This window comes from Peromyscus californicus, unplaced genomic scaffold (genome assembly GCF_007827085.1).
Source record: "Peromyscus californicus insignis strain IS unplaced genomic scaffold, ASM782708v3 Scaffold_22__1_contigs__length_63687245, whole genome shotgun sequence".
NCBI classification, from domain to species: domain Eukaryota; kingdom Metazoa; phylum Chordata; class Mammalia; order Rodentia; family Cricetidae; genus Peromyscus; species Peromyscus californicus.
The window spans coordinates 2,150,798-2,175,116 of NW_026294525.1; the positions used below are offsets into that span (position 1 = coordinate 2,150,798).

Consider the following 24,319-nt stretch of genomic DNA (forward strand, 5'->3'; position numbering starts at 1 on the left):
ACACTTGGACTCCTTGAAACACAGTTGTAGAAATCCCAGTCTATAAACAATGTTGAATTAACAATTCAAGTGTCACTCAAAGAAAATTTTTAACAGATTTATTAAAGTATAATTTTAAATGCCATGAAACTCACCCATTTCCAATGTAGAATTCAGTGGTTTTAGCATTCTTGCAGAGTTGCACAATCATTACCATAATTTAATGTTAGAACTTTTCACTATCCCTCCAAAGAAACCTGCTGTCATCAGTACTCACTTCCATTTTTCTCCCCTCCCGGCAGCCCCAGGTGACCCTGATCTAAGTTGTGTCTCTGTCATCTGTCCTATCTTGACAGTGGTTTGCATGGAACCACTCAATGACTGGTATTTGTGACTCATTACTTACACTTCACCTCATGTTTTTGACATTTATCCACATCTTAGTATGTATTAGCATACTGTTCCTATTTAATGGCTGAATAACGTTCACACACCTACACACACACACACACACACACACACACACACACACACACACACACACAAACACACACACGAGTTGGATTCCATGAGGGACTTTACCTAAAATACATTGTGGATACCACAATCTGTGGATGATCAAGTCCCCTATATAAATGGGATATATATTGTAGCTTGCACATACCCACCTATATACTTTATATCATCTTTAGATGGCTTATGGAGATTTAACATGATATAAATTATATATGTAGATAGTGATATTGTGGAATTATAGGAAATTCGGGGAACTATGGCAAGCAGAATGTACATATTCAGTACAGACATAGTTTTTAAAAAATAATTTTTAAAGCTGCAGTTGAACTTCTTGTGAGGTTTATTTCAGTTCATCAGTTGACGGACATCTAAGTTGTTTCCATGTTTTAGCAATTTTGAATAGTGCCTTATGGCATTTTGGGGGAGGGGTTGTCAGGACTCTCCAGAGAGATAGAACCAACACAATGTATTTAAATGCAGATAGATATCTGAAAAGAGATTGGGTAGAACTGGAGGTCTGTAAGCCCCATCCTGGGCATTCGGCAGCTGAAAACTCTAGGGCAGTATATCTTAGACATAGTATGAAGGCCTCAGGACCTAAGAAGCAGATGGTGTGACTCTCAAGCTGGGCCGATGGCCCAGGAGCGTGAACAGCACCCGAATGAGTCCAAGAACCCAAAGGCCACAGACCTTGAGTTGAGACACAGGAGAAGAGGCAGCCCAGCTTCTGAAAAGAGAGAGACTATGACCCTCTGCTTTTTCATTCTATTGAAGCGCTGGTTTATTACACAGAGGACAGAACTTGCACATTCTGTCCACTAACTCACATACAGATCTTCTGGAAATATTGCCAGTCAGTCCAAGCAAGGGCTTTCAGTGAGAGACAGACATCTTAGTGCTAACCAAAGCTTTGAGGGCAATTAATACAGCAATTTAGAATAAATCATGCTTCACCAGCATTCGGCATTCCCAATCAAGTCTAGCTATGTCTTACTTAGGGTTCCTATGGCTGTAGCGAGACAGCATGGCCAAAAGTAACTTTGGGAGAAAAGGAGTTATTCCATCTTATACTTCCAGGTCACCCTCTATCACCGAGGGAAGTCAGGGATAAAGAATTCAAGGCAGGAACCTAGAGGCAGGGACTGAAGCAGAGGCTGTGGTGGAGGAGTGCTGCTTACTGGCTTGCTCCTTATGGCTTGTTCAGACTGCTTTCTTATGCAACTCAGGACCCCCTGCCTAGGGGGAGTGCCACACAAAGAGCTGAACCCTCTTATGGCAAAATTATTAATCAAGAACATGCCTCACAGGCTTGCCCACACCCAACAGGCCATTCTGGTGAGGCATTTTATCAACTGAAGTCCCTTCCTCTGTAATGACTCTAGTTTGTGTCAGGTTGACAAAACAACAAACAGCAAGAATAACAACAAACCACGACATATCCTCAGCAATCACCTCAGCAGGTCTTGGTTCTTTGCTTGGAGCAGTGACCCACACCTTCCTTCTTGACAGGTCCATTTATCATCCTGCATAGACTGGGTTGTTGCAATTTCCCACCGACTTCAGCATGGTAATACTGAGGGGTGTACTAAGGGATCTTCTGTACCCCACAGGTGCTCGTCCTCTGTCTGTTGTGGAGTGATCATGCAGTTTCACCTTGGAAGCCCAGACAAGTCATACCTATGAATACTATAACTTCTTTCTCAGTGTGGCCAGAGGAAAATCTTAACTTCCAGTTCAATGGGATCACTGTTGTGACGCCTCCTCAAGCAATTCCTGCTCTAGAACCAAAACTTCTAAGCCAACAGAGCATCTTGTTGTGGAACAGGAAGTACAGATCTTGCTACTAGATGTAAAGAGGATTCTTAAAATTCCCATTTCTACCCCTTGGCTCTTGGGGTCTTGACTCCTTGACTACCTTGTATGAGATGCCGATACAGCATATATGTAACCATCTGGAGAACCTTGTCCAAGCCCTGAAAGGTATTGTGTAGCGAGCACATACCCCAGTTATGGGGGAGGAATAATCACTCTTGATTCAGACTTGGTATAACACTCATTTATTCACTCACTAAGATTACAAGCAATATTCATCGCATCTTCCAAATGGAAGCAAGAGTACCTCTCCGGGTATACGGGTCCGGACTCGCCACGTCTGTTCCTCTGGATCTTGGGTCAGCCTTCCTGTGGTCAACCTCGTCTGCACTGAGGACAGGATCTCACGTCTCTGGCAGAGGAGAGTCGTCTCACACGAGGGCCTGACGAGCTCTGTTGGTCATGTCTGAGGCTTCATCTTTTAACCCCTTTCTGTCTAGGTTTCTACCTAGAGTTCGAGGCCAACCTGGTCTACAGAGTGAGTTCCAGGAAAGGCGCTACTTCCATACATAGCTTGTCACTACTCCATTTGTGGTTTATTTACGTCATTCTATTGCTTATCACTCCTGACCAGGGCTGTTCACCCTAGGCCTTACATGCTCCTTACATATTGTCACCTACTAGCACTGTACCTGTGACTTCAAAGGACTAGGCCATAGTTCTTTCAAGCCATCTGCTTAATTATGGTAAGGGCATGGTCAGATCTAAATCCCATAAGCAGGAGGCCACTGCTGTATTTCTTTGGATGTGAAATGAATTCTGGGTCAGAACTGTACTGTGGGCAATGCTGCAAAGGTGGATGTCCTGGAGTCCAGTGGCTACAGCATTTGGGCCTCTGAGGTCCAAGAGTAGGAGAAGAAGGGTCTATGTGGTCCTGGGGAGGAAGTGGAATGGTGCTCATTGAAGTATTCAGAGTGATGAATGCTCTAACAGTTACCTGTTTTTATGTCTGTCTTTAAAAATATTCTAGGGGGCTGGAGAGATGGCTCAGAGGTTAAGAGCACTGGCTGCTCCTCCAGAGTTCCTGAGTTCAATTCCCAGCAACCACATGGTGGCTCACAGCCATCTGTAATGAGATCTGGGGCCCTCTTCTGGCCTGCAGGGATACATGCAGACAGAACACTGTATACATAATAAATAAACCTTTAAAAAAATATTCTAGCCGGGCGGTGGTGGCGCATGCCTTTAATCCCAGCACTTGGGAGGCAGAGGCAGGTGGATCTCTGTGAGTTCGAGGCCAGCCTGGTCTACAGAGTGAGTTCCAGGAAAGGCGCAAAGCTACCCCTGTCTTGAAAAACCAAAAAAAAAAAAAAAAAAAAAAAAAAAAAAAAAAATCTAACGAATTCTTTGAGAACTTTATGCAATGTATTTTGATCATGTTTACCTCCAACTCTTCCCTTTAACTTTCCCCAGATCCACCCCTACCATCATGTCTCCAACTTTGTGTCCCCTTTTTATAATCCACGGACTGCAAATCTGTACTCTCTGTGCTACTGGGTGATTGGCCATCCACTAAAGCAGAGTCAATCTACCAGGAGCTAAATCCTTAAAGAAAAGAGACTTTCCCTCTCTCAGAAGTCATCAACTATCTGTAGCTCCTCAGCTCGGTGGGGGGGGGGGTCCTCATGAATCCCTTCCCACTCCATGCTGGAATATTGACTGGTTTACTATTGGGCAGGTCTTGGGTAGGCTTCTGTGAGACGATGAGTTCAGTCGTCCTGCAATATCCAGAGGACACTGTTTTGTTCCAGTCCTTGTTGGTGGCTCTTTCTCAATGGCCCCCGAGCCTCAGGGAGAGGGTGTGATACAGAGGTCCCATTTGTGGCTGAGCATTTCACAGTCACCAATTCTCTGCACTTTGATCAATTTTAAGTTTCTGTGTTAACCACTATCTACTACACAAAGAAACTTACCTATTGGTAGAGAGACATGCATTAGGAGGGTAGTTTGATACTGTATCCATTTAGCAGAATAATAGTAGCAGGTTCACCCCGGGCCTGTAAGCTCCCCAACCATGGGTTCTTGGGCATTTGCAGTACCAGACATGTATTTGTTATTATTTTTGAGGAGTACTTTATTCCAGATATAAGTCCCTTATTAGATGTACAACATGAAGATACTTTCCACTATTCTGTAGGTTGAATTTCATTTTCTTGATTTCATCCTTTGAAGCCCAAAGTTGTCATCTTCACAAAACCCAGTTTACCTGACCTCCCCGCAACACACACATTAATTTCTTTGTGTTATGTCTGAAAATTCATTGCCTAATTTAAGGTTCTAAAGATTGATTACAGTTTTCTAGGCTTTTACAGGTTTAGTCCCCAGATTAGGCTATTGATCTATTTTGAGTGAGTTTTTGAACTTGGGTTAACTAAGTGTTCAGCTTTATATGCTCCCAGTGACTATTCCATTATCATACTGCCATTTATTAAAGAGTGTCTTTTACCCACTAATTATCTCAATTTCTTTGTAAATTTTCAGCTGACTATAAGTGTGTGTAAGTCACAACTCTGTTCATTGGTCAATAATTGATCTTTGGACCAGTACAAGCACTTAGCACTATAGTTCTGTGTGAGTTGGGATTGGAATGCATGAGCCTCCCAACCTTGTTCTTTCTCAAGATGAGTTTGATATTATTAGTTTCAGAATCTTTGGTCATCATGTTCCTAGGTGGACCTCTCCTCAGGAGACTCTTAGCCATCTCACCTCTCCTGTTATCTAAGAATAGATCACGAAGATCCTGTTTCCTCTGTGTTCTTGTTTTCTAACTCCAAGCATGGAACAGACTCAGTTCTTCCTTGCCACTGTGTGCAGCAAACTAGTACCCACCGGTAATGTCCTCACTGCACACTGTGCCCTCTGTAATGAACACTATGGACATTGACTCCACACATGATGAGTTACTAGAAGTGATAAGCATCAGATCATTTTATACACCGGACACCCAAAGAGATCTCTGGTAATCCAATTATTGTATCTCTCCCACTTGAATGGTGGTGATACATCTCAGATAATGATGACTAGAATGTGGACAAAGCTATACATAATTAGAGTTCTTGATGTTTTACATCAAACATGTAATGTGATCCCATTAAACTCTACAGGGATACTAATAACTTGCTGCCAACACAGGGAACAGCATATGGTAGAGATGACAGTGTGGTATTTGTGCCTCTCATAAAAGAAAAGCAGTTTCTTTCTAGAAATCTTCCTTAAGGTATGTGCCTACTAGTCAACCTAAGAGAAGTCCATGTTTGAGAGAGGGCCATGGAGAAGTGCTAGAGAGACATCTGGGGTAGCTTCTGCTGTCTCAGTCTTCTCCAATCCTCTATAGGTTTGGGGTAGGAGCAAGTCTGAGGGTACAGCAGACTGCTCATAGGTCAAGGGTATAAAGGATGAACAATATTACTTTATGACACAAGAGAGGTGGTCTGGACATTTTGGACAACCGGTGGGGTCAGTTCCATTGCCGCTGTTCCTGTTCTCTAATGTTGAATAATGCGGCAGCCCACAACACAGTAACTTACAACACAACATGCAATGTTCTTGAATCTGAGGTTGAGTGAAGTTTCCTGGGATGACAGTTCCTTCCTGCTCTAGTTGGGCTGAGGCAGCTTGAGGCCGAGAACTGCTGTACCCTCAGACTTGCTCCTACCCCAAACCTATAGAGGATTGGAGAAGACTGAGACAGCAGAAGCTACCCCAGATGTCTCTCTAGCACTTCTCCATGGCCCTCTCTCAAACATGGACTTCTCTTAGGTTGACTAGTAGGCACATACCTTAAGGAAGATTTCTAGAAAGAAACTGCTTTTCTTTTATGAGAGGCACAAATACCACACTGTCATCTCTACCATATGCTGTTCCCTGTGTTGGCAGCAAGTTATTAAAGACAGCCCATTATTCAAGAAGTGTGGATTAAACTCTGTGTGCGTTTTATTATAACTGGCCTTGAACTCTCAGTCCTCTTATTCCTGCCTCCTAAATGCTGATGTTGCAGGTATGTATCATAACCCCAGTTTTGGACTATTCCCTATGCTGAGAGAGATGTCTACAAATATGTAGGTACATTTGGAACCATGGCCTCAACTCCTTCTAAACAGGCTGCCCTGCATCATCAGAGAAATAGCACCCTAGTACAGATGTGACTGTTCTATAGCTGTGATTTTACACTAGCTAGAATAAAAAGAGTTGATCTGCATCAGGATTGTAGATCAAGGAAAGACTTGACCAATAGTATAATCTTGTATAGCAATTATCTCTAGTAGAAAGTAGATACATTCCAACTAGGAGGGAAGACTCAGGATGTTCTATAAGATCATCATATCAATCATTCCTTTCTGTGGGAAAACTCATTAGGACTCAGGAAGTAAATAACTCAGAAGCTACAAGAAGTCCCTGAAACTGAGCGCATATACTCTGTCTCTCCCTTCCCAAGCTTATACAAGCAGCAAAACAGCTAAACTCCCTTGAAGAGGCCCCAGCTGGCCAAGTTGCCTAGCAGAGATATGCTGTAGACTATTATTTTAAGGTGTATTACTTTTGTTTATGTTCCATTTGTTTAACTCTGTGAAGCTATGTTACTGTGCCTGTCTAAAACACCTGATGGTCTAATAAAGAACTGGCCAAGAGCAAGGCAAGAGAAAGGACAGGCAGGGCTGGCAGGCAGACAGAATATATAGAAGGAGAAATCTGGGAGAGGAAAAAAAGAAGTAGCCAGGGAAAGAGGAGGACTCCAGGCGCCAGCCACCCAGCTATACAGCGAGCCATAGAGTAAGAGTAAGATTTACAGAAGCAAGAGAATGGGAAAAGCCCAGAGGCAAAAGGTAGATGGGGTGGATCATTTAAGTTAAGGAAAGCTGGCAAGAAACAAGCCAAACTAAGGCCGGGTATTTTTAAGTAAGACTAAAACTCTGTGTGTGATTTATTTGGGAGCTGGGTGGCAGGCCCCCCGAAAGAGAAAAAAACAACCAACAACAGAGATACTCTGACCTACTGGTTTGCCTTCACGTCTTGCACTGAGTTCCAGGTTTCCAGTTTTCATCAGCTGTCACCCATATTGGGGTTGGCTTTTGGTAATGTAGCTGCCTTGGAGTTATTCCTACTCTTATAAGTAACCTCCCATCCATACTCCTGTAAAGTAACACCAATAAACTAGTTGGTTCATCCAAGTTAGACCTTGGTAGTAACCTTACTTACTTTGATCTCTCATTGGCTCCCTATCTGGAGTGAGTAGATGCTTATTCTTGTTTCCCAGACATAGTGTCACATAACAGATGATGACAATGAGAAGCATGCACAGGTCACTCACAGCCAGCTGGCCAAAGAAGACACAGATGGCATGAATACTTCTGCATGGGTAGTGTTTCTGTCACTAGCAGGGACTCTGGGTTGTCAGACATTGAATTGTTTCTACCTACAGATACCAGTCACCTGGTGGTGCCATCTGGTAGCAGCTATGAAGAAAAGACCCGACTGTGGATGGTCCCTTAGGGGACAATGCCAGCAATGGTGCTGGTGGCCCAACCATTAGAAGCATATCCCTAGGCTGAAAGAAAATGCCATGCCCTGAGATCCTGTGACCACTGTAGGAGGATATCAAGTCAGAGGTCAGGTAGGAACTGTGGACGGGGTCAATATTGTCAAATTCCTAAACATCAGGTGGTTTGAGAAATTCTACTGAATTGATAAACAATATTTTCTACAACTTATGCCATTTGTTAAGAAATTCTGTGAAATTTAAATGTCACCTGCCAAGTATCTTGAGTGTGAGGATCTAACCTGAACCTGGTCTAAAGATTGTTCCCAAATTAATTCTGAAGAAATCCAAATGAAGCAAAGTTACAAAGGAGCTGAATTTGAGCTAGTGGCTGAGGTAAATTCCCACAAGCAATAAAAAATTCAAATTCCTTGAGATATAATTCACATAAAACAATATTCACTTAGTTTCATTGGCAGCATTCAGAGATTTTACAATTATATGTATATATATTATATAAATATATAATCAGTTATATGTAAATCTATAAAATATAGATCATGAAGACACCATCAGCATATACAGCCTATTTCCATCTCTTGGAACTTCTCTTACACCATTGCAAGTTACAGTCATGCTGGCCCAATAACCTCTCCTCACCGCTGTGGCTTTGCATCTTCGAACATTTTATATGAATGGAATCATACAATGTGCAGCCCTCTGCATCTTTTTCATTTTCTAAATGAACTACAGCTTGTTTATTCATTCGCCAATTGAGGTCATTTCGTGAATAAACTGCTGTGAAGATCTGAGCCCAGGACACTGTGTGAACATAAACTTTCACTTCCCCATGTAAAGACAGAGGAAGAGACTGCTGATTTCTATGTTAGACAAAAACTGTTAAGTGTTTTTCAAAGTGTCTGTGCTCTTTTTTCCTTTCTCATTTTCATCAGTAATGCTGGAGAATTCCACATTACCATTTTTACTAACATTTGATATTGCCAGAAGTTAAAAATATCCAGTCATTCCTAACAAGCATGTTGTGACATCTCTGTGGAATTAATCTGAATTTTCCTAATCAATAGTAATGTTAGGCATCCTGTGATTTGCTCAGATTATTCTAGTTTCCTGAAGGAGGTATCTACTTTACTCTTTTACCTCATTTTTTAAAAAGTAATTGTTTCTACTAAAATTAAACGAAGAAAAAGTAAAAAAAAAAAAAAATCTAAACATACCCATAACAAATGAGATTGAAATAGTAACAAAACCCCTTCCAACTAAAAAAAGTCCAGGGCCAGATGGATTCACAGCAGAATTCTACCAGACTTTGAAAGAAGATCTTCAGCTAATCTTTCTTAAAGTATTCAAAATAGGAGAAGTAGGAAGAGAAGGAAAAGGAGGAGGAGGAGGAGGAAGAGGGGGAGGGGGAGGAGGAGGAAGAGGGGGAGAAGGAGGAGGAAGAGGGGAGTGTGGTGTATCCTAATAAAGTTTGCATGAAGATCAGAGAACAGAACAAGCCACTAGATCATAGAGGCCAGGCAGTGGAGGCACATACCTTTAATCCTAGCACTCAGGAGGCAAGAGATCCATCTGGTTCTCTGTGAGTTCAAAGCCACCCTGGACTACAGGAGATTGACTCAGGTTTTTTATTATATGACCTTTTAAAATTTGAACACCATCTGGTATCCAACTTTTGGAGCATGAATTCATGAAAAAGCCACTTGCCTGTGGCCTTGCAGCCCCCAGCTCAGGCCCAAGCTACATGCGGCTGGAATCTCCACCCCATCTGGGCTGGACTTCCTAACCCGCTGGCGAAGTTGTTGGTGCAGCCTCTCTGCAGCAAACTCGATAGGTTTTGGCTCCAAACCCACAGGAGCCAGCCACTTTTGCACACTTGTGCAGACGGCTGGATCTTTTGCTTCTTTCCTCTCCCAGTGGGTTCTGGCTTTCCTTGGGCCCCCTCCTCGGGCTGCTGCCACACCGTTATCTGAATCTCATTGTCAGCAGATTTGACGAGGCAATTGGGATTTCTTAAAGGGAGGAATTAGTTAAAAGAAACATTTTTACAATTTGGTCTGTTTGACTATACATTAAACAGTCTGAAAATGGAACAATTAAATGAGAGGATAATTAACTTGGATGAGATTGATGTAATGTCAATTATAAATATTATTTGTTTGATCATTTTTGTTTTACCATTAAAAAAGTTGATTAATATGAGTGCCAAGATAAAAGTTTTAGAAAAACTTGTTAAAAACAGATCATAGAGATATTCAGACCCAGACAGAAGAATTTAAAGGAGAACCAATCTCAGCATTGCATTATAAGGTTACAGAGAAACAGCCTAATGCTTTTAAACAGCTAACCTTAATCTCTCCAGTAACCTTACAGGAACTGCCAGATGATAGATATCCTCAAGGCTGTGTACAAGCTGACTGGACTCCTGTACAAATGTTAGATTTGAGGAGAGTCAAAGAAGCAATAGTCTCATATGGCATCCACTCATCTTTTGTGAAGCAGATGCTAAACTTGTGGTCAACTTATAATGGGATTATTCCTCAAGACTAGAGAGATTTGGTTACAGCAGTCTTAGAGGCTGGTCCCCAATTACAGTGGAGGACCTGGTGGAAAGATGAGGATAAGACTATTGAACAATGAAGTAGAGCTAGAGGACAGCCCTTCAGAAAAACCTGCTTCACAGAAAAGTCTGTCAGTTATGCTAGGCCTCTAGGCTGAAGATGAATACCCCAACATTGCAGAGGAACCTCAGGTGACTGTCCAGGCAGCCAGCTGTTTCTGTCATTTCTCACATTTTTTGGAAGTTGCTTGTTTGCACTTCCTGCTTTCTCAGTAAATAGTTCCTTCTCAGGTTTCTGAGGGAGTTGAAGACTAGATAGTTACAGTTATAGTTTTCCTTGTGAACAAATTCAGAAAAGAAACTCACCAAAGAGGTGTAAAGTGTATAAGTTTCAAAGACACTAAAAGACAGTTTGGGGTTGGTAATAGAAGTTAGGATAGAAAGTGAATTAGGTACATTTTGGACTCACCAAAATAGGATAAATAATGGAGCATTTTCTCTGAATTTGTCAAATGTTTATGGAGTAGACATTGTTAATGTAATTCTTGACTCTCTCTCTCTCTCTCTCTCTCTCTCTCTCTCTCTCTATATATATATATATATATATATACACTTATTGTATATAGTTTTTCTTATATTAATTAAAACCTTTTTTTATTATGTTAGACAAAAGGGGAAATGTGGTGATACATTGTGTACCCTAATAAAGTTTGCCTGAAGATCAGAGACAAGCCACTAGATTAAACATAGATGCCAGGCAGTGGTGACACACACCTTTAATCCTATCACTCAGGAGGCAGAGATCCATCTGGATCTCTGTGAGTTCAAAGCCACCTTGGACTACATTGAGACTGACTCAGTTTAGGAGGGAAACAGAGCCAGACAGTGGTGGCACACACCTTTAATCCCAGTACTTGGGAATCACACACACCTTTAATGGCTGGGTGGAGAAAGGTATATAAGGTGTGAGGAGACAGGAACTAGAAGCCTTTTTGGCTGAGGAACCCCTTTTGGCTGAAGAACCCCTTTTGGCTAGAGGCCTGTCTGCTGAGGCCTTTTCAGGTTGAGGAGTTGGTGAGGTAAGAGGTGGTAGCTGTGGCTTGTTCCTTTGTCTCTCTGATCTTTCAGCATATACCCCAACATCAGGTGCTGGGTTAATTATTATAATATCATTTAGAAATTCTAGCTACAGGGGAGGAGGAGGGGGAGGAAAAGAAGAAGAGAAAGAAATATCCCTGATGAACATAGCTTCAAAAACGCTCACTGAAATACTTGCAAACAGAATACAGATATACAGAATACATAAAAAAGATGACTCACCATAACCAAGTTGTCTCTGTCCCTGAAATGCAGAGATGGTTTAACATGTGCAACTCAATAAATGTAATAAACCACAAAAACGGAGTTAGGCAGCAATCACATGATCATCTCAATACATGCAGAAGAAGCCTTTGACAAAAATCAACTAGCCTTCATGGTAAAAGTCCTAGAGAATGGGATTAGAGGGAGCGTATCTCAACATAACAAGAGCTAAGTTTAAGAAACCTGTGGCCAACGGCATTCTAAAAGGAGGAAAAGCTGAAGCGATCCATCCCACTGAAGTCGGGCATAAGACAGGGCTGTCCACTGTCGGCACCAGCGTGAGCAGTGAGGCAAGAGAAGAAAATTAAAGGAACGCAGATAAGGAAGGAGGCGATGCTTCCCTATTTGCAGATGACATGACGTTAGAGAGCCCCAAAATTCCACCAGAAATTTTCTAGAAATGATAAACAAATTTAGCAGTGTAGCAGAATACAGAATCAACAGCTTCCTACACTACCAACATAACAAACATACAGAGTAAGATCGTGAATACACTCACATTTACAATAGCCTCAAAGAAAATAAAACATCTAGGAATAAACCTAACCAAGGAGGTGACCACCTTCACAATGAACACATTAAATCTCTGAAGAAAGAGACAGAGGCACTAAAACATGGAAAGGCACCCATGCTCATGGATTGGTAGAATTAGTATTGTGAAAATGACCATTTTTACCAAAAGCTGTTTACAGATTTGATGAAATCCCAATCAAAATCTTCATCTCATTCTTCATAGGAATAGAAAAAAAGTAATTTTAAAATTCATATGCAACCATAAAAGATCCCAGATAGCCAAAACAATCCCCAGGAAATAGAACGATGCTGGAAGGATTCCCATTACAGACTTCAGATTGCATTACAGAACTGTAAGAACGGAAGCCATACGGGACCGGCTGAACGAAGAAATCAACAACAGCAACAACAACAACAAACCAGACCTATGGACCAATAAAACAAAACTGAAGACCCAAACATGAGTACATGGAACTTTAGCCATTTCATATTTAACAAAAATTCCAAAACCATATGCTGGAGAAAAAAATCGTTGTCTACAAATGTTGCTGGGAAAACTGGATCTCCACATACAGAAAGATGAAATTGCACAAAAACTAACCTCAAATGGATCAAAGACCTGAATGTGAACCCTTGGAGCTGCGAAAGAAAGCATCATACAGAGAGAGGAGCCTTACATTATACAGAGCCTTCTCAACAGGGCTCCATTGGCCAAGAATTAAGGCCAACAACGGATGAAGTGGGACTCCCAAAAACTGAAAACCTTCTGCACAGCTAAGGAAGCAATCCATCAAGAGAAGATAAAGCCTGCAGAACGGGAGAGGATCTTTGCCAGCTATGCATCTGACAGGGGATTGGTATCTGATATCCAGAATGTATTTTAAAAGAGAGTTTTGTTGTTGTTGTTTTTGTTTTTTAATGACCCATTCAAAAAAGTGCGGTACGTGAACAGAGGGTTCTCAGAAAAAGAAAAAATAACGGCTAAGAAAGATCTCAGAAAATGTTCACCCTCCCTAACAATCAGGGAAATGCAAATCAAAACAACATTTAGATTTTATCTTGTCCCAGCCAGAACAGCAAAGATCAACATAGTAACCAACAACAAATGCTGGGAGGGGTGTGGGGAAAGGGAACTCTGGCTCACAGAGGGTAGGACTGCGAACTGGTTCCGCCACTATGGAAATCAGTGTGGTGAATTCTCAAGAAGCGAAAATAAATCTGCTGCATGACCCAGCTATATCACTCCTTGGCATATGCCCGAAAGACTTGACATCCCACTCCACAGATATTTGCTTAGCCGTGTGCAGCTCTATTCACAATAGCTACGAAATGGAACAACCTGAACGTCCTTCAACTGACAGACGGAAAAGGAAAATGTGGTCCATCGACACTGTGGAATACTATTCAGCTGTAAGGAAAATGAAGCGAAATTAGAAAGTGGGTGGACAGAACTGGAAAAGATCATACTGAATGAGGTAACCTACACCAAAGAGAGAAATGTCTTATGTTTCCTCTCATCTGAGGCTCCTAGCTCCAAATCTTCAGTAAGGACACATCTTGGGGTAACTGTAAAAACGTGGGACAGTAAAAAGGCACCATTGTCGTGGTGTGTGTGTGTGTGTGTGTGTGTGTGTGTGTGTGTGTGTGTGTGTGCAGCAGAGTGGAGAATAGCAGGATACAAGTCAACTGATCGGGGAAATGGGGAAAGTGGGGTTCCAATTAGGGAGGGAGAGGAAGATAAATACAGAAGTCAAAGACCATACAACAAAAACCCCAATGCCAGGTATGAGAAGTTCTCTTTTGACTCCAAGAGACTCTGAAAACATCACAGGCTATTGCTATTGCCCTTGGTTGCCCCTCAGAGGTAGAAATTAAGTCCCTGTTGCTGAAAACAACACATACTTCAAATACAGGGCCCAGAGACTTCTGAGCTCGAACTGACCTGAAAGCTTCCTCCCTGAGGACTGGCTGTCATACCAGAAGGAATCATGCAAGCTCCCCAAGGAGGGAGGCAACCAATATTCCTACCCAGCGACGATGCCTATGGACTACGACAATGACCATCCTGGCACAATAACCCTAAAGGTTCAGAAGTAGCCAGCATACCTTGGTGGTAACCAACAGCTCTTTAATTGGACTTAAGACATGTTCAACAAGAGGAAATCAAGCCTAGTCCTGGAAACCTAGCCAACTTCACTACCCAGGACTAGTGAAGTCATGAATCTTGGAGAACCTACATCCACTACTTTGCTAAACCAGCATAATCTCCAACTCTATACTAAATATTTGTCTTTCTATCCACAGAGAAATACAGTCTCACTCATCAAGTAAATTTCTCTTTGGACAGAGAGAGACCATTACAGAAAACCATGAACAGTCAACATGCAGAGTTGTGGGGCCCAGGCCCACTAGATGGATCTACAAAGCAACTGTTGCACCTTAGCTCAGAGGTCACTGCTGAAGAGGGGGTGGAAACATGGTAAGAGTCAGAGGATGAGGGAGTTTGCTGTGAGACTGAGTCTCCTAGGAACAATACAAGCTACACTGTCAACAATATAACTGTTTAAACATGAGCTGAACAAGGAAGACAATAAAAGACACGCTAATGTGGCACAGGAAAACCAAGAAGCCCCAACCACATAAAGAACTACAGGTAATTCCTGAAACAAAATATTGGTAAACCATGCTTTGTTAAAATAAAAAAAAAGTAAGTTAAATTATGTAACTTATATAACTTACTTTAAAAAAAATGACCTAAACCAAGGTCATAAATTATTCTTCTAGATGTTTTGTGCTTTGGCTCTGACGTTTCCCCCTTCAACTCCTAACAGCTGGTCTTTATGTATGATGTAAAGTAAGAGTCTTAGTATGCTTTTTCCTTATGTGAACCCAATTATCCCTGACTGATTAGGTGATACTGCCATTTTGTTCCTTGTGTTGACTTTACTGGTTTCCCTTTTTGATCTAATTGATTTCTGCTCTAATTTTTATCATCTTATCATTCTCTGTTTAATTGCATGGGTATCACCATCTGAAATCAATTGACAAGAATGTTGGAGTTTGTGCCTGTCTGTCCATCTTCTCAGCAATACCAGTGTCTTCATTACAGTTGCTTTACAGTGAGTTTTGACCTCAGGTGGTGGTGTCCTCTCACTGTGTCCTTTTAAAGATTTGTTTGGGGGCTAGGTTGTTTTCATTTCCACACAATTTTAAGATTGCCGTATGTCTTAGTTAGGGTTTCTATTGCTGTGAAGAGACACCATGACCACAGCAACTCTTACAAAGTAAAACATTTAATTGGGACTCACAGTTTCAGAGGTTCAGTCCATTATCATCATGGCAGGGGGCATGGCAGTGTGTAGGCAAATGTGGTGTTGGAAGAATAGCTGAGTGTAGCTAGAGTTGTCCTGCCTGGGCCACGGTCTGAACAAATCTCTCTCAAGGCCAGTCCCGCAGCCGCTCAGACCCAACCAAGTAAACATGCAGAGACTTATATTGCTTACAAACTGTATGGACGTGCCAGGCTTCTTGCTATCTAGTTTTTCTATCTTAAATTAACCCATTTCTATAAATCTATACCTTGCCACATGGCTCGTGGCTTACCGGTCGGTACCTTACATCTTGCTTGTCATGGTGGTGGCTGACAGCGTCTCTCTGCCTCAACCTTCCACTTCCCAGAATTCTCCTCTGTCCTTGTCCCGCCTATACTTCCTGCCTGGCTACTGGCCAATCAGTGTTTTATTCGTTAACCAATCAGAGCAATACATTCAACATACAGAACATCCCACAGTAGCTGAGAGTTCTACATCTTGCAGACAACAGCAAATCGATTAGGACACTGGGGGGTATCCTGAACATAGGAATCCTCACAGCCTACCCCCACAGTGACACACTTCCTCCAACAAGGCCATACCCACTCCAACAAAACCATACCTCCTAATAGTGCCACTCCCTATGAGATTATGGGGGCCAATTACACTCAAACTACCATACCTTATCAATCAATTTCTATAAAAGTGTTGTTGGTATTTTCATGGGAATTGAAGCTCAATTTGATGAACTTCTGTCTTAACCACCATGTCTCAGGCCATGTAGATGGAATCCCTTTCCCTTAGATTGGCTATCATTTTGTTAGGAATACTATAACTTTCTGAATATATATTCTTTTGTTAAAATTGTCTTCTACATGTTTTCATCTTGTTGATGCTTTTGTGAATGTGGTTGTTTTCTTATTATACCATATTTGTTTATTGTTTTATTGATTATAAAGCATTTTTCATTTTCTTTGGAAGGAGTAAAAAGAAAATCTATGTGACAAATGTTGCTTTTCACCTCACCTTCTAGGAAGCTCATCAGTCTCCCAATCCTGAATCCCCTCTTCTCTGTTGCTGGGAAGGGTCTCCACAATGCTTTCATGCTGATGGTCCCACTTCCCTTCTGGCTTCAGAGTTGATAAAGGGTTAGTGCTCTGGAAACCCAGGAGCTGTGGGCTGAGAATCCTTCCGTGCTGGGGTTTGCTTGTCCCTCAGCCAGAACTTTCCCATAGAACAGAGCAGAAAAGGCTTGACATTCTCTCCACTGCCCTCCTGCTCTTCACAAGACAGCCAACAGTCATGCCCCCGGCCCATGGTGGCCACTGAGGCCGTAAATCACCTCGTGCTGGCAGATGGGGGGCCCAGTTCCCCCATCAAGCAGGGTGCTGATCTTATGAGGCCCCTCTTGTCATCACAGGCTGTGATTTGCTGACTTCCTGCAATGCTGGGATCACTTTACAGGAGCAGGGGCTGCAGGGTCAGGCCTATACTGCTACCAGCTTCCTCTGAGAAAACAAATCGGGTGGCGAGCCTGGAAAAGGCATCTATGGGGTCCTGTGTAGACTTCCAGGAGCCGGGAAGGTTCACCTCTCCACAGAGACAGAGCAGAGTCTGAGACCTGCAGAATACAGCAATTGGGTCCCAGGAGGGAGGTGAGACTAGGGCAGGTGTGGTCCTGGTGGACCTGGGGGGTCTTGAGTGCAGCTGTTGGAGACCTTATGGGCACCTGGTACCAGCTGGGGTCTGGTATTCACCAACTTCGTACCTGTGTGAGGGCTTCGGTAGAGTGAAACCCCAATGCAGTAGCACATGGCCTTGCTTAGAGACAAGGTCAATACCGATGCTACTAGTTACAAAGAGGACATCCACAATAGCTAGTATTTTTGTGAGGCTTAGCAGAGGAGCTAGATACTCTGGCCACATCAGATTCACAGAGCCCAGGACAAGTATTACCTGCTGCCAAGACTGCCTGTTTCCCTATACTGTGCCCTTTGCACATGCTTCTTTTTATTCATTCCATCTGGGGACCCTCAAGCTGGATATCTGCACGTGGCTTCCCAGGGCTCTTGAATGTCGGCCAAACACAGCACAAGGCCTATGAGCAACAGTCGACCTCTGATGCTAACCATCTTAGCCCACCGTGAGCAGCCCTTTATGCCTCTGATATGTTTTGTGGACACTCTCGGGTGGTCCCTCCTAATGCCTCTGGCTTTACTGACAAAGATATGCTGGACCCTCTCTGTCACAACTTCAGCTGCTCTATCCCCTGGGGATCCTCGATCTCCCCAATGATATCCCTCCCGAGTCTCTCCCAGGATTGTCAAGAGGGGACCTTCAGGCCCAAATATCAGTGGCAAAGCCTGTATGACAGTGAGTCTCCTGGTAGCATCCCCAGTGCCAATGGGTCCTCAGTCTGGGGCCTCAGAGTCCCCTGGTCCTCAGCAACATGGATGTCCCCCACTGGCACAGACAGGGAATGTAGATTAGACCTTCAACACAGGCCTCGGGGTTCTGTGGAACCCAGGGTCAGGGAGTCCCAGTGACAATGGCATGATGAAGCTAGATGAGAGAAGGCTTGCTGTGCACAGAAGCAGCCAGCACTGCATCTCCACTGAAGTATTGTCCAGAGTCGAGCTGGCCTTCCAGCTGTCCTACTTAATGTCTAGTGCAGCGTTTATGATGCATCCTTCAAGACAAGCAGAGGGCAATGGAAATTAGTCAGAATTTAGAACAGACTAGATCTAACCATCTAATCTCAAAATAGTAGAGTCCCTGAACCTCCATTGACTGCTTCTTCACTAGAATATAATTAAAATAGTACTTGCTCCCACTAAGCCAAAACAAAGGTTTCCCTGTAGCCAGCCAAGGGAAGGCCAAAAGACACAGGACATGGAGCTCCCAGGGACGTTCTCCAGGTCACACACTGCTGGACTCTTTGACACCTGGTGACATCCTGGTACAGACAAGAGCTGGGGACAGTGGCTTGCTTATCTGTCGGTCATCTCAGCTGGAGCTGGTGAAACCGTGCAGAACAAGGGGCCTAAGACATTAATTTCCAGAAAGAGACGTGTCCTTCTGCCATGGTGAAGTTTTTCCTTTGTGCATGTCTAGAAGGAAGTTTCTAGATTGGTTCAGTTGAGGTGGGAAGATGCACATTGAGTGTGGGTCGAGAAGTAAAGCTGAGTGCCAGCATCCCTCTCTGCTTCCCGACTGTGGTGTGATGTGGCCAGCTGCCTCATACTCTGTTGCCATGCCTTCCTCACTTGTCCACTTGAACTGTGGGCCAGAATAAACCCTCACTTAAGTTGCTTTGGACAGGTATCTCCCCTTTGCCAATAGGAGAGTAATCAATACAGACTCATTCCAGAGGAAAGTTTGTGTCTCGGGAGGCACGCCACAGGACTGTCTGAGCTCCGTGCTGTTCGTCAGCCCTAGCAGCTGTCCTCCCACGGGGCTGCTTTTGCTGTTCTTGAGCTTGCCCGTGCTTTTGAGTCTCCGAATCTATAAAAGGCACCCAACTGTGCCTTCAGCAGCCTTGACTGCCAAGCATTGGTGAGGACAGCCACCGCTAACCACAGAAACGCCCTCCCCTCCCGTTTCTCCTCAGTTGCAGGCTGGACCTGGGAACTAACCCTCACCACTAACAGTCCTACAAGGCACGAACTTGGTCACTGCATCAGCTCTTCACAAGTATAGACTTCTCTGTATATTATCAAGGTCGTATTCTTTAAGAAGGCAGCCTAGGAGAAGCCTCATCTAGTCAGGGAGGCAACCCCATTCAGACCTCACAGGAAATGGTAGGGCCCAGTCTTGCCATCCCCCTGTGTGCCAAGATGGGCAACCACACCCTTGGTGAGACCAGCCACATGATTTTGGTGGAGCTTAGGAAAGCCAATTTACTCCAACCCGTTTTCCCCATTGTCCAAGGTCAGTTGTCCAGATGTGCAGTGACTTAAGCTATGCCTCCCCATCTGCCCAATCACAGAGTGATGATGTTCACACTGGGGGCTGACTGAGTCGTACCTGGATAGAGCCAGTGGGGGGTCTTGGAAGAGACAAGTTTACTGAATACAAGCTTCCTGTTCACACTCATTACAAAAGCTCACATGGATCAGGGACATACTCAGCATCCAGGTGGACAACTGCAGATATGGTCTTACTGATGCTCAAGAAGAATCCACCAGGATAGCCACTATCAAGGCTGGCAGAGATGAGGGAACTTCCGGGCAGACAGTTTTCTGAGCAGTGATGGTACCAGTGGCAGGGAATTCTAACAAATCAGACACATCTTTGAGTTTGGGTGAGGAAAGGCCAGTCTTAGCAATGGGAATTCCTGTCTTTCCCTCTGAGAAATGCAGGTGTCCACCTCCAGTTGAGCTCATTCTCCCTGCCACAAACCTCTGTTCTGTGTGGTTCTATGCTCTCCTCTCCTAACCTTGGGGACTTGCTTGACCTAGACATAGACACCTTGTTTCTATAGGATTTCTGGGGTTCTCTTAGAAGCCAAATGGGGGCACTTTATCTTTGGCCCTGTTCTCCTCTGGATACATCTGGGGCCCAGCTGTTGAGCAAAGTTACAGGCAAAGTGCTGGTTTCTCTGGGCTCCAGAAAAGATGTGAATGACAACAAATACCCACTGGTATTTGCAGCTGAAGTCCCACATTTATGGACTGTCTTGTCCCAGGGCCAGGACTGATTGAGGGTAGAAAGCATTGTCATGATGGTAAAAGCCAACAAGCGATGGACCTGTACACAAGGCTTTCACACAGGGGTGCACTCCATCCCAAGGCCTGTAAGTCAAGTCTTGGGGAGGTATATGATTATTGGCTGGGTTAGTGATTGTCTAAGACTAGCCCAGCCCAGCCAGCTGAATATTCTCACATTCTGTCCTTCCTTCTCAAATAACAAGCTCTCCATAGCCACCAGGCTTGGTAAATTTGTCTCCTTAGTTCAGCCAGAGCAGCTGGTCCTGGCTTTGAGGCTGCAGAATAGAGAAGGAGATATCTCTTGTCCAGGCAAAATGACCTGTTTAGAGCCATGTGCCTCCTTCGCTGGAGGTAGATTCACCTCAGCAGCTTTGAAGTCAGTGTGGTTCTACTGCTACTAATAAACACCCAGACATGGTTAGGAGAAAAGCAGCAATGAAACTGCTTTGGAATATTTTAGCAGCTTGGATGTTTTCATCCCAGCTGAGTTTGGAGGAAGGGACCATTCCTCCTACCCTTGGCATTTCCAGCACTTCACATGTTCAGAGAAAAAAAACTTCCAAAGGCTTTCTCCTGAGAGGGCTGTGCCAGCTCAGGACGTTTGAAGGATAAGCTTATGTTTGTGTCCACCAGGTCTCAGGAAACGGGGAGGACGTTGACTCCACGGTGTCGTTTCCGGTGTTCAGAAACAAGACACAGACTTCCATTGTCACTGCACTAGGAGGTGACCATGCCATACACAGGGCATCTGAATTCAGTTGTCCCTGAGGTCTGCAGTGCTCGTGCAAGGCCATGCCCCAGCAGGACTGTCACCACAGTGATTAGGAAAGTCTTTTCCAAAGGCCATGGTGAGGTGGCCAGCACTCCCCCAGGGATGGTCCTCTAGCCAGGAAATGAGATTTCCCCTCCACCTAGAGTGCCATTGTCATGGCTGTATATCATAATGGTGCCGTGGCATCGTGAGGCAACAGCAGGCTTCAGGAAAGAATAACCATGGCCATGAATAACAGCAATGGCCATAAAAATGCCTGCCAAGACAAACACCCCAGGACCCTCAGACTTTGTGCTGCACGGCCAGGCCTGATTGCCAGATGGGGCCAAAGGAAATGCCCCTTCCTGGCCTTGTCATTGTCCTTTCCCATGGTAGCAGTGACTCTCATGCTATTAGCGTCCAGAGTTGACTCCTGGTTCCCTCTGCAGCACTGCCCACCTTATGGGGGCTGACGAAGCCGCATGAAGCTGCCAGTGCCCACACAGGGCAGATATAAATCCAAACTGTGTGTTTCCTAAAGGAGAGACGAAGCTCAGCACTGGGAAAGTTCAGAAAGCACAGCACACAGGTACAACCTTCCCAATGTCTCTTGGGTTCTTGTACTTCTTCCAGGGAGGTGGGGTGACCCAGATTTTTAGTCCCAGCCTCACCAGCATAACAAAGCATTTGAGCAACAGACAAGGACATCTATGGTTGGGTTCTGGGGAGAGCACCTTTGTGATTTATACATGGCACCTTCTCTCTGTGTCCACCTGTGGTAGGAACAATATAAGCTCTCTTGAGTATCTTTTTGTGGGGACTCTCATCTCATCCTGGGGCCCACCTCATGAATCCATCATCTCCCAAAGTTCTGCCTCCAAATATCATCACCTTGGGTTTGAGGATTCCAGCACAGGAGTTTAGGGGATACAACTCAGACTAGAGCATAAACCAAAGTGTACCTTCAGAATGTTCCTCAGGCTAAGGAGGGAGCACATGACCCACATCAGTCACGATCCTAGGGAGAATGTTTCTCCACGTTGGTGATTTTTGCTGCCTTTGACTGCTCTAGACTGTGTATGTGTCCCCCTCCAGACCTATGTGAGTGTGTCTGTGTCCCTAGCTGATCTGCCCATCTTTCACACCCAAATATAGGATATCGATTGGGAGGCAGGAGGGAGGACATAGGATCTTTATTTCTGGACAGAACCTGAGATAAAGCACTCAAGGAAATCAAACACAGGTCCCATGAGAGCAAAGGACACCAGCATTTGGTGCTGTAAATATTTGTGGTGACCTTGGGCAGGGTGGTGCATTGTCTTTGATTCTATCACAGCTGTGCTGTCTCCACAGTCCTACAAATGAGCCTTAATTCAGAGACAAGTCTGTCTCAAACTAAGAGAGCTAATAAACCCAAAGGAAACGGAAAGCCTAGATATCTACTCAGAATGAATAGAACATTATTTCAGAAACATATTCATTCCAAAAAATACTAGAGAAATTGTTTATGTTGGACATGTGGATCTCTCTCTCTCTCTCTCTCTCTCTCTCTCTCTCTCTCTCTCTCTCTCATAGGGCGTGGCATTATGGAGGTATGGTCTTGTTAGGTGTGACATTGTTCCAGGAAGTGTGTCACAGGGGCAGGTTTTGAGGTGTTTCAGAAGCTCAAGCCAGGCCCAGTGTCTCTCTCTTCCTGCTGCCTGCAGATCCAGATGAAGAACTCTCAGCTCCTCTCCAGCACCATGTCTGCCTGCCTGCTGTCATGCTTCCTGCCATACTGACAAGGGACTAAACCTCTGAACTGTAAGTCAGCCCCAATTGAATGCTTTCCTTTATAAGAGCTTCTATGGTCATGGTGTCTATTCACAGCAATAAAACCCTAAGACAGTGTGTCTTTCTTTGGCTCCTTAGAATCTTTCCAATGTCTCACACAAGGTTGTTAAAAAAATAATAATCCTGAGTTGATGAATAATTACAACATAGGAAATCTCCAAAAGTCAAGGAGAAAATGTCTAGGACGACATGGACATCCCTTCTCTGTGTTGTAACATTTCTATCCTGTATGGACCATTTTTATACTGCTCTGAAAAAAATACTTAAGAAAAGTAAATATGAAAGAGGACAAGGATATTTTGGTTCATAATTTCGAAGTCTTGGTCCGTGTTTAGTTGGCTCTGTTGTTTGGGGGCCTGTGAAGAGGAAGAACAGGGAGCACATGAAAGAGCACAGCTGCCTAACTCATGGCAGCTAGGAAGCAGAGGACAAGAAAGTGCTGGAACCACAAGATCCCCTTCAAGAGCATGTCCCCGGTGACCTTCCACCCACCAGGTCCTGCTTCTCAAAAGTTCCAGTACTATCAGATGGGGACCAAATCTTCAACATATGGCTTCTGGGGAACTTGTGAGATCCAAGCTGTAACAAATTAATTGTTTAAGTGCTCATGTGAATAGACAGGTCTTCTGCTTGCCTTTGCCACTGTCAGATGTCCTGCTCTGAGCCTGAATTGAGCCAGTCCACACACAGCTGCTCAGACAGTGAGCAGTTCCTCGGGGAGCACTGAGAAAACGGAAGGACTTTGTTGCACACACTGGAAAGAGCTGGCCTGAAGCAGTCCAGACCTCAGGCCAAGCCTTGAAGTGAAGCGAAGGAGCCACTCCAAGAGGGTCCTGAGGCCCTTCTTCCTTAGTGGATTGTGAGGTACCTGTGCTATGAAGGTCTGAGGAAAAAAAAATAAGGATAATGTAGGGAGGGTCCCTACATCTGATCTCCCCATAAACAGGCCAGGGGACATTCTCCATCTGAACAGACGTCCTCAGGAGAAATCAGGAGTGGCAGCGCAGCATGCTGCCCAGAAGCTGGTGTCTCAAAAGGGAGGGAGTGGTGGAAAGATTTCCTATTGAAATTATTTCTAACAAAGGGCAGCAGAGTTGCAGTGGAAACATAAACAATATAAACTGAGCTGAAAGCAAAGTGTTTTCTGTTACTCATTGCCAGAAGAGGGGCCTCCCAAGTCCCTTTGTACAACATACTCACAGGCACAGCCCTGGCATTGATGTCCAGGGACATTGTCCTCTCAGTGCCACAGGGTTCTCAGGGGTAACTAACGGATCCTGTTTCTGGGTGAGGATAGAGATCAGTGTGAGCCTAAAACACCCAGCACACTGCTCCTGGAGGTGAGGGACAGCTGAACTGGTCTGGGCGGAGCTGAAGGGGGCAGTTCCCAGTCTAAGGTAGGGAACTGAGAGAGGTCAG

The 24,319-nt window shown here is 44.2% G+C and overlaps 1 protein-coding gene across 5 annotated transcripts in view; it reads right to left on the reverse strand.

Annotated features, from left to right (window-relative positions):
* The window catches only part of Ermard (ER membrane associated RNA degradation), a 145,936-nt gene that overhangs the window by 12,574 nt on the left and 109,043 nt on the right, over window positions 1-24,319 (reverse strand). For 2 of the 5 annotated variants that reach the window (XR_008221065.1, XR_008221063.1), the window contains exon 20: window positions 11,078-18,296. The exons of 2 other annotated variants lie outside the window; for them this stretch is intronic. Coding sequence is in view for 1 of the 3 variants with exons in the window: in XM_052750720.1 (XP_052606680.1) it covers window positions 18,266-18,296 (31 nt within the window). In the remaining 2 variants the exon portion in view is untranslated. Of the gene's footprint in view, window positions 1-11,077; window positions 18,297-24,319 lie in introns of those variants that run through there. One more of the 5 variants, XM_052750720.1, reaches the window with a different exon arrangement.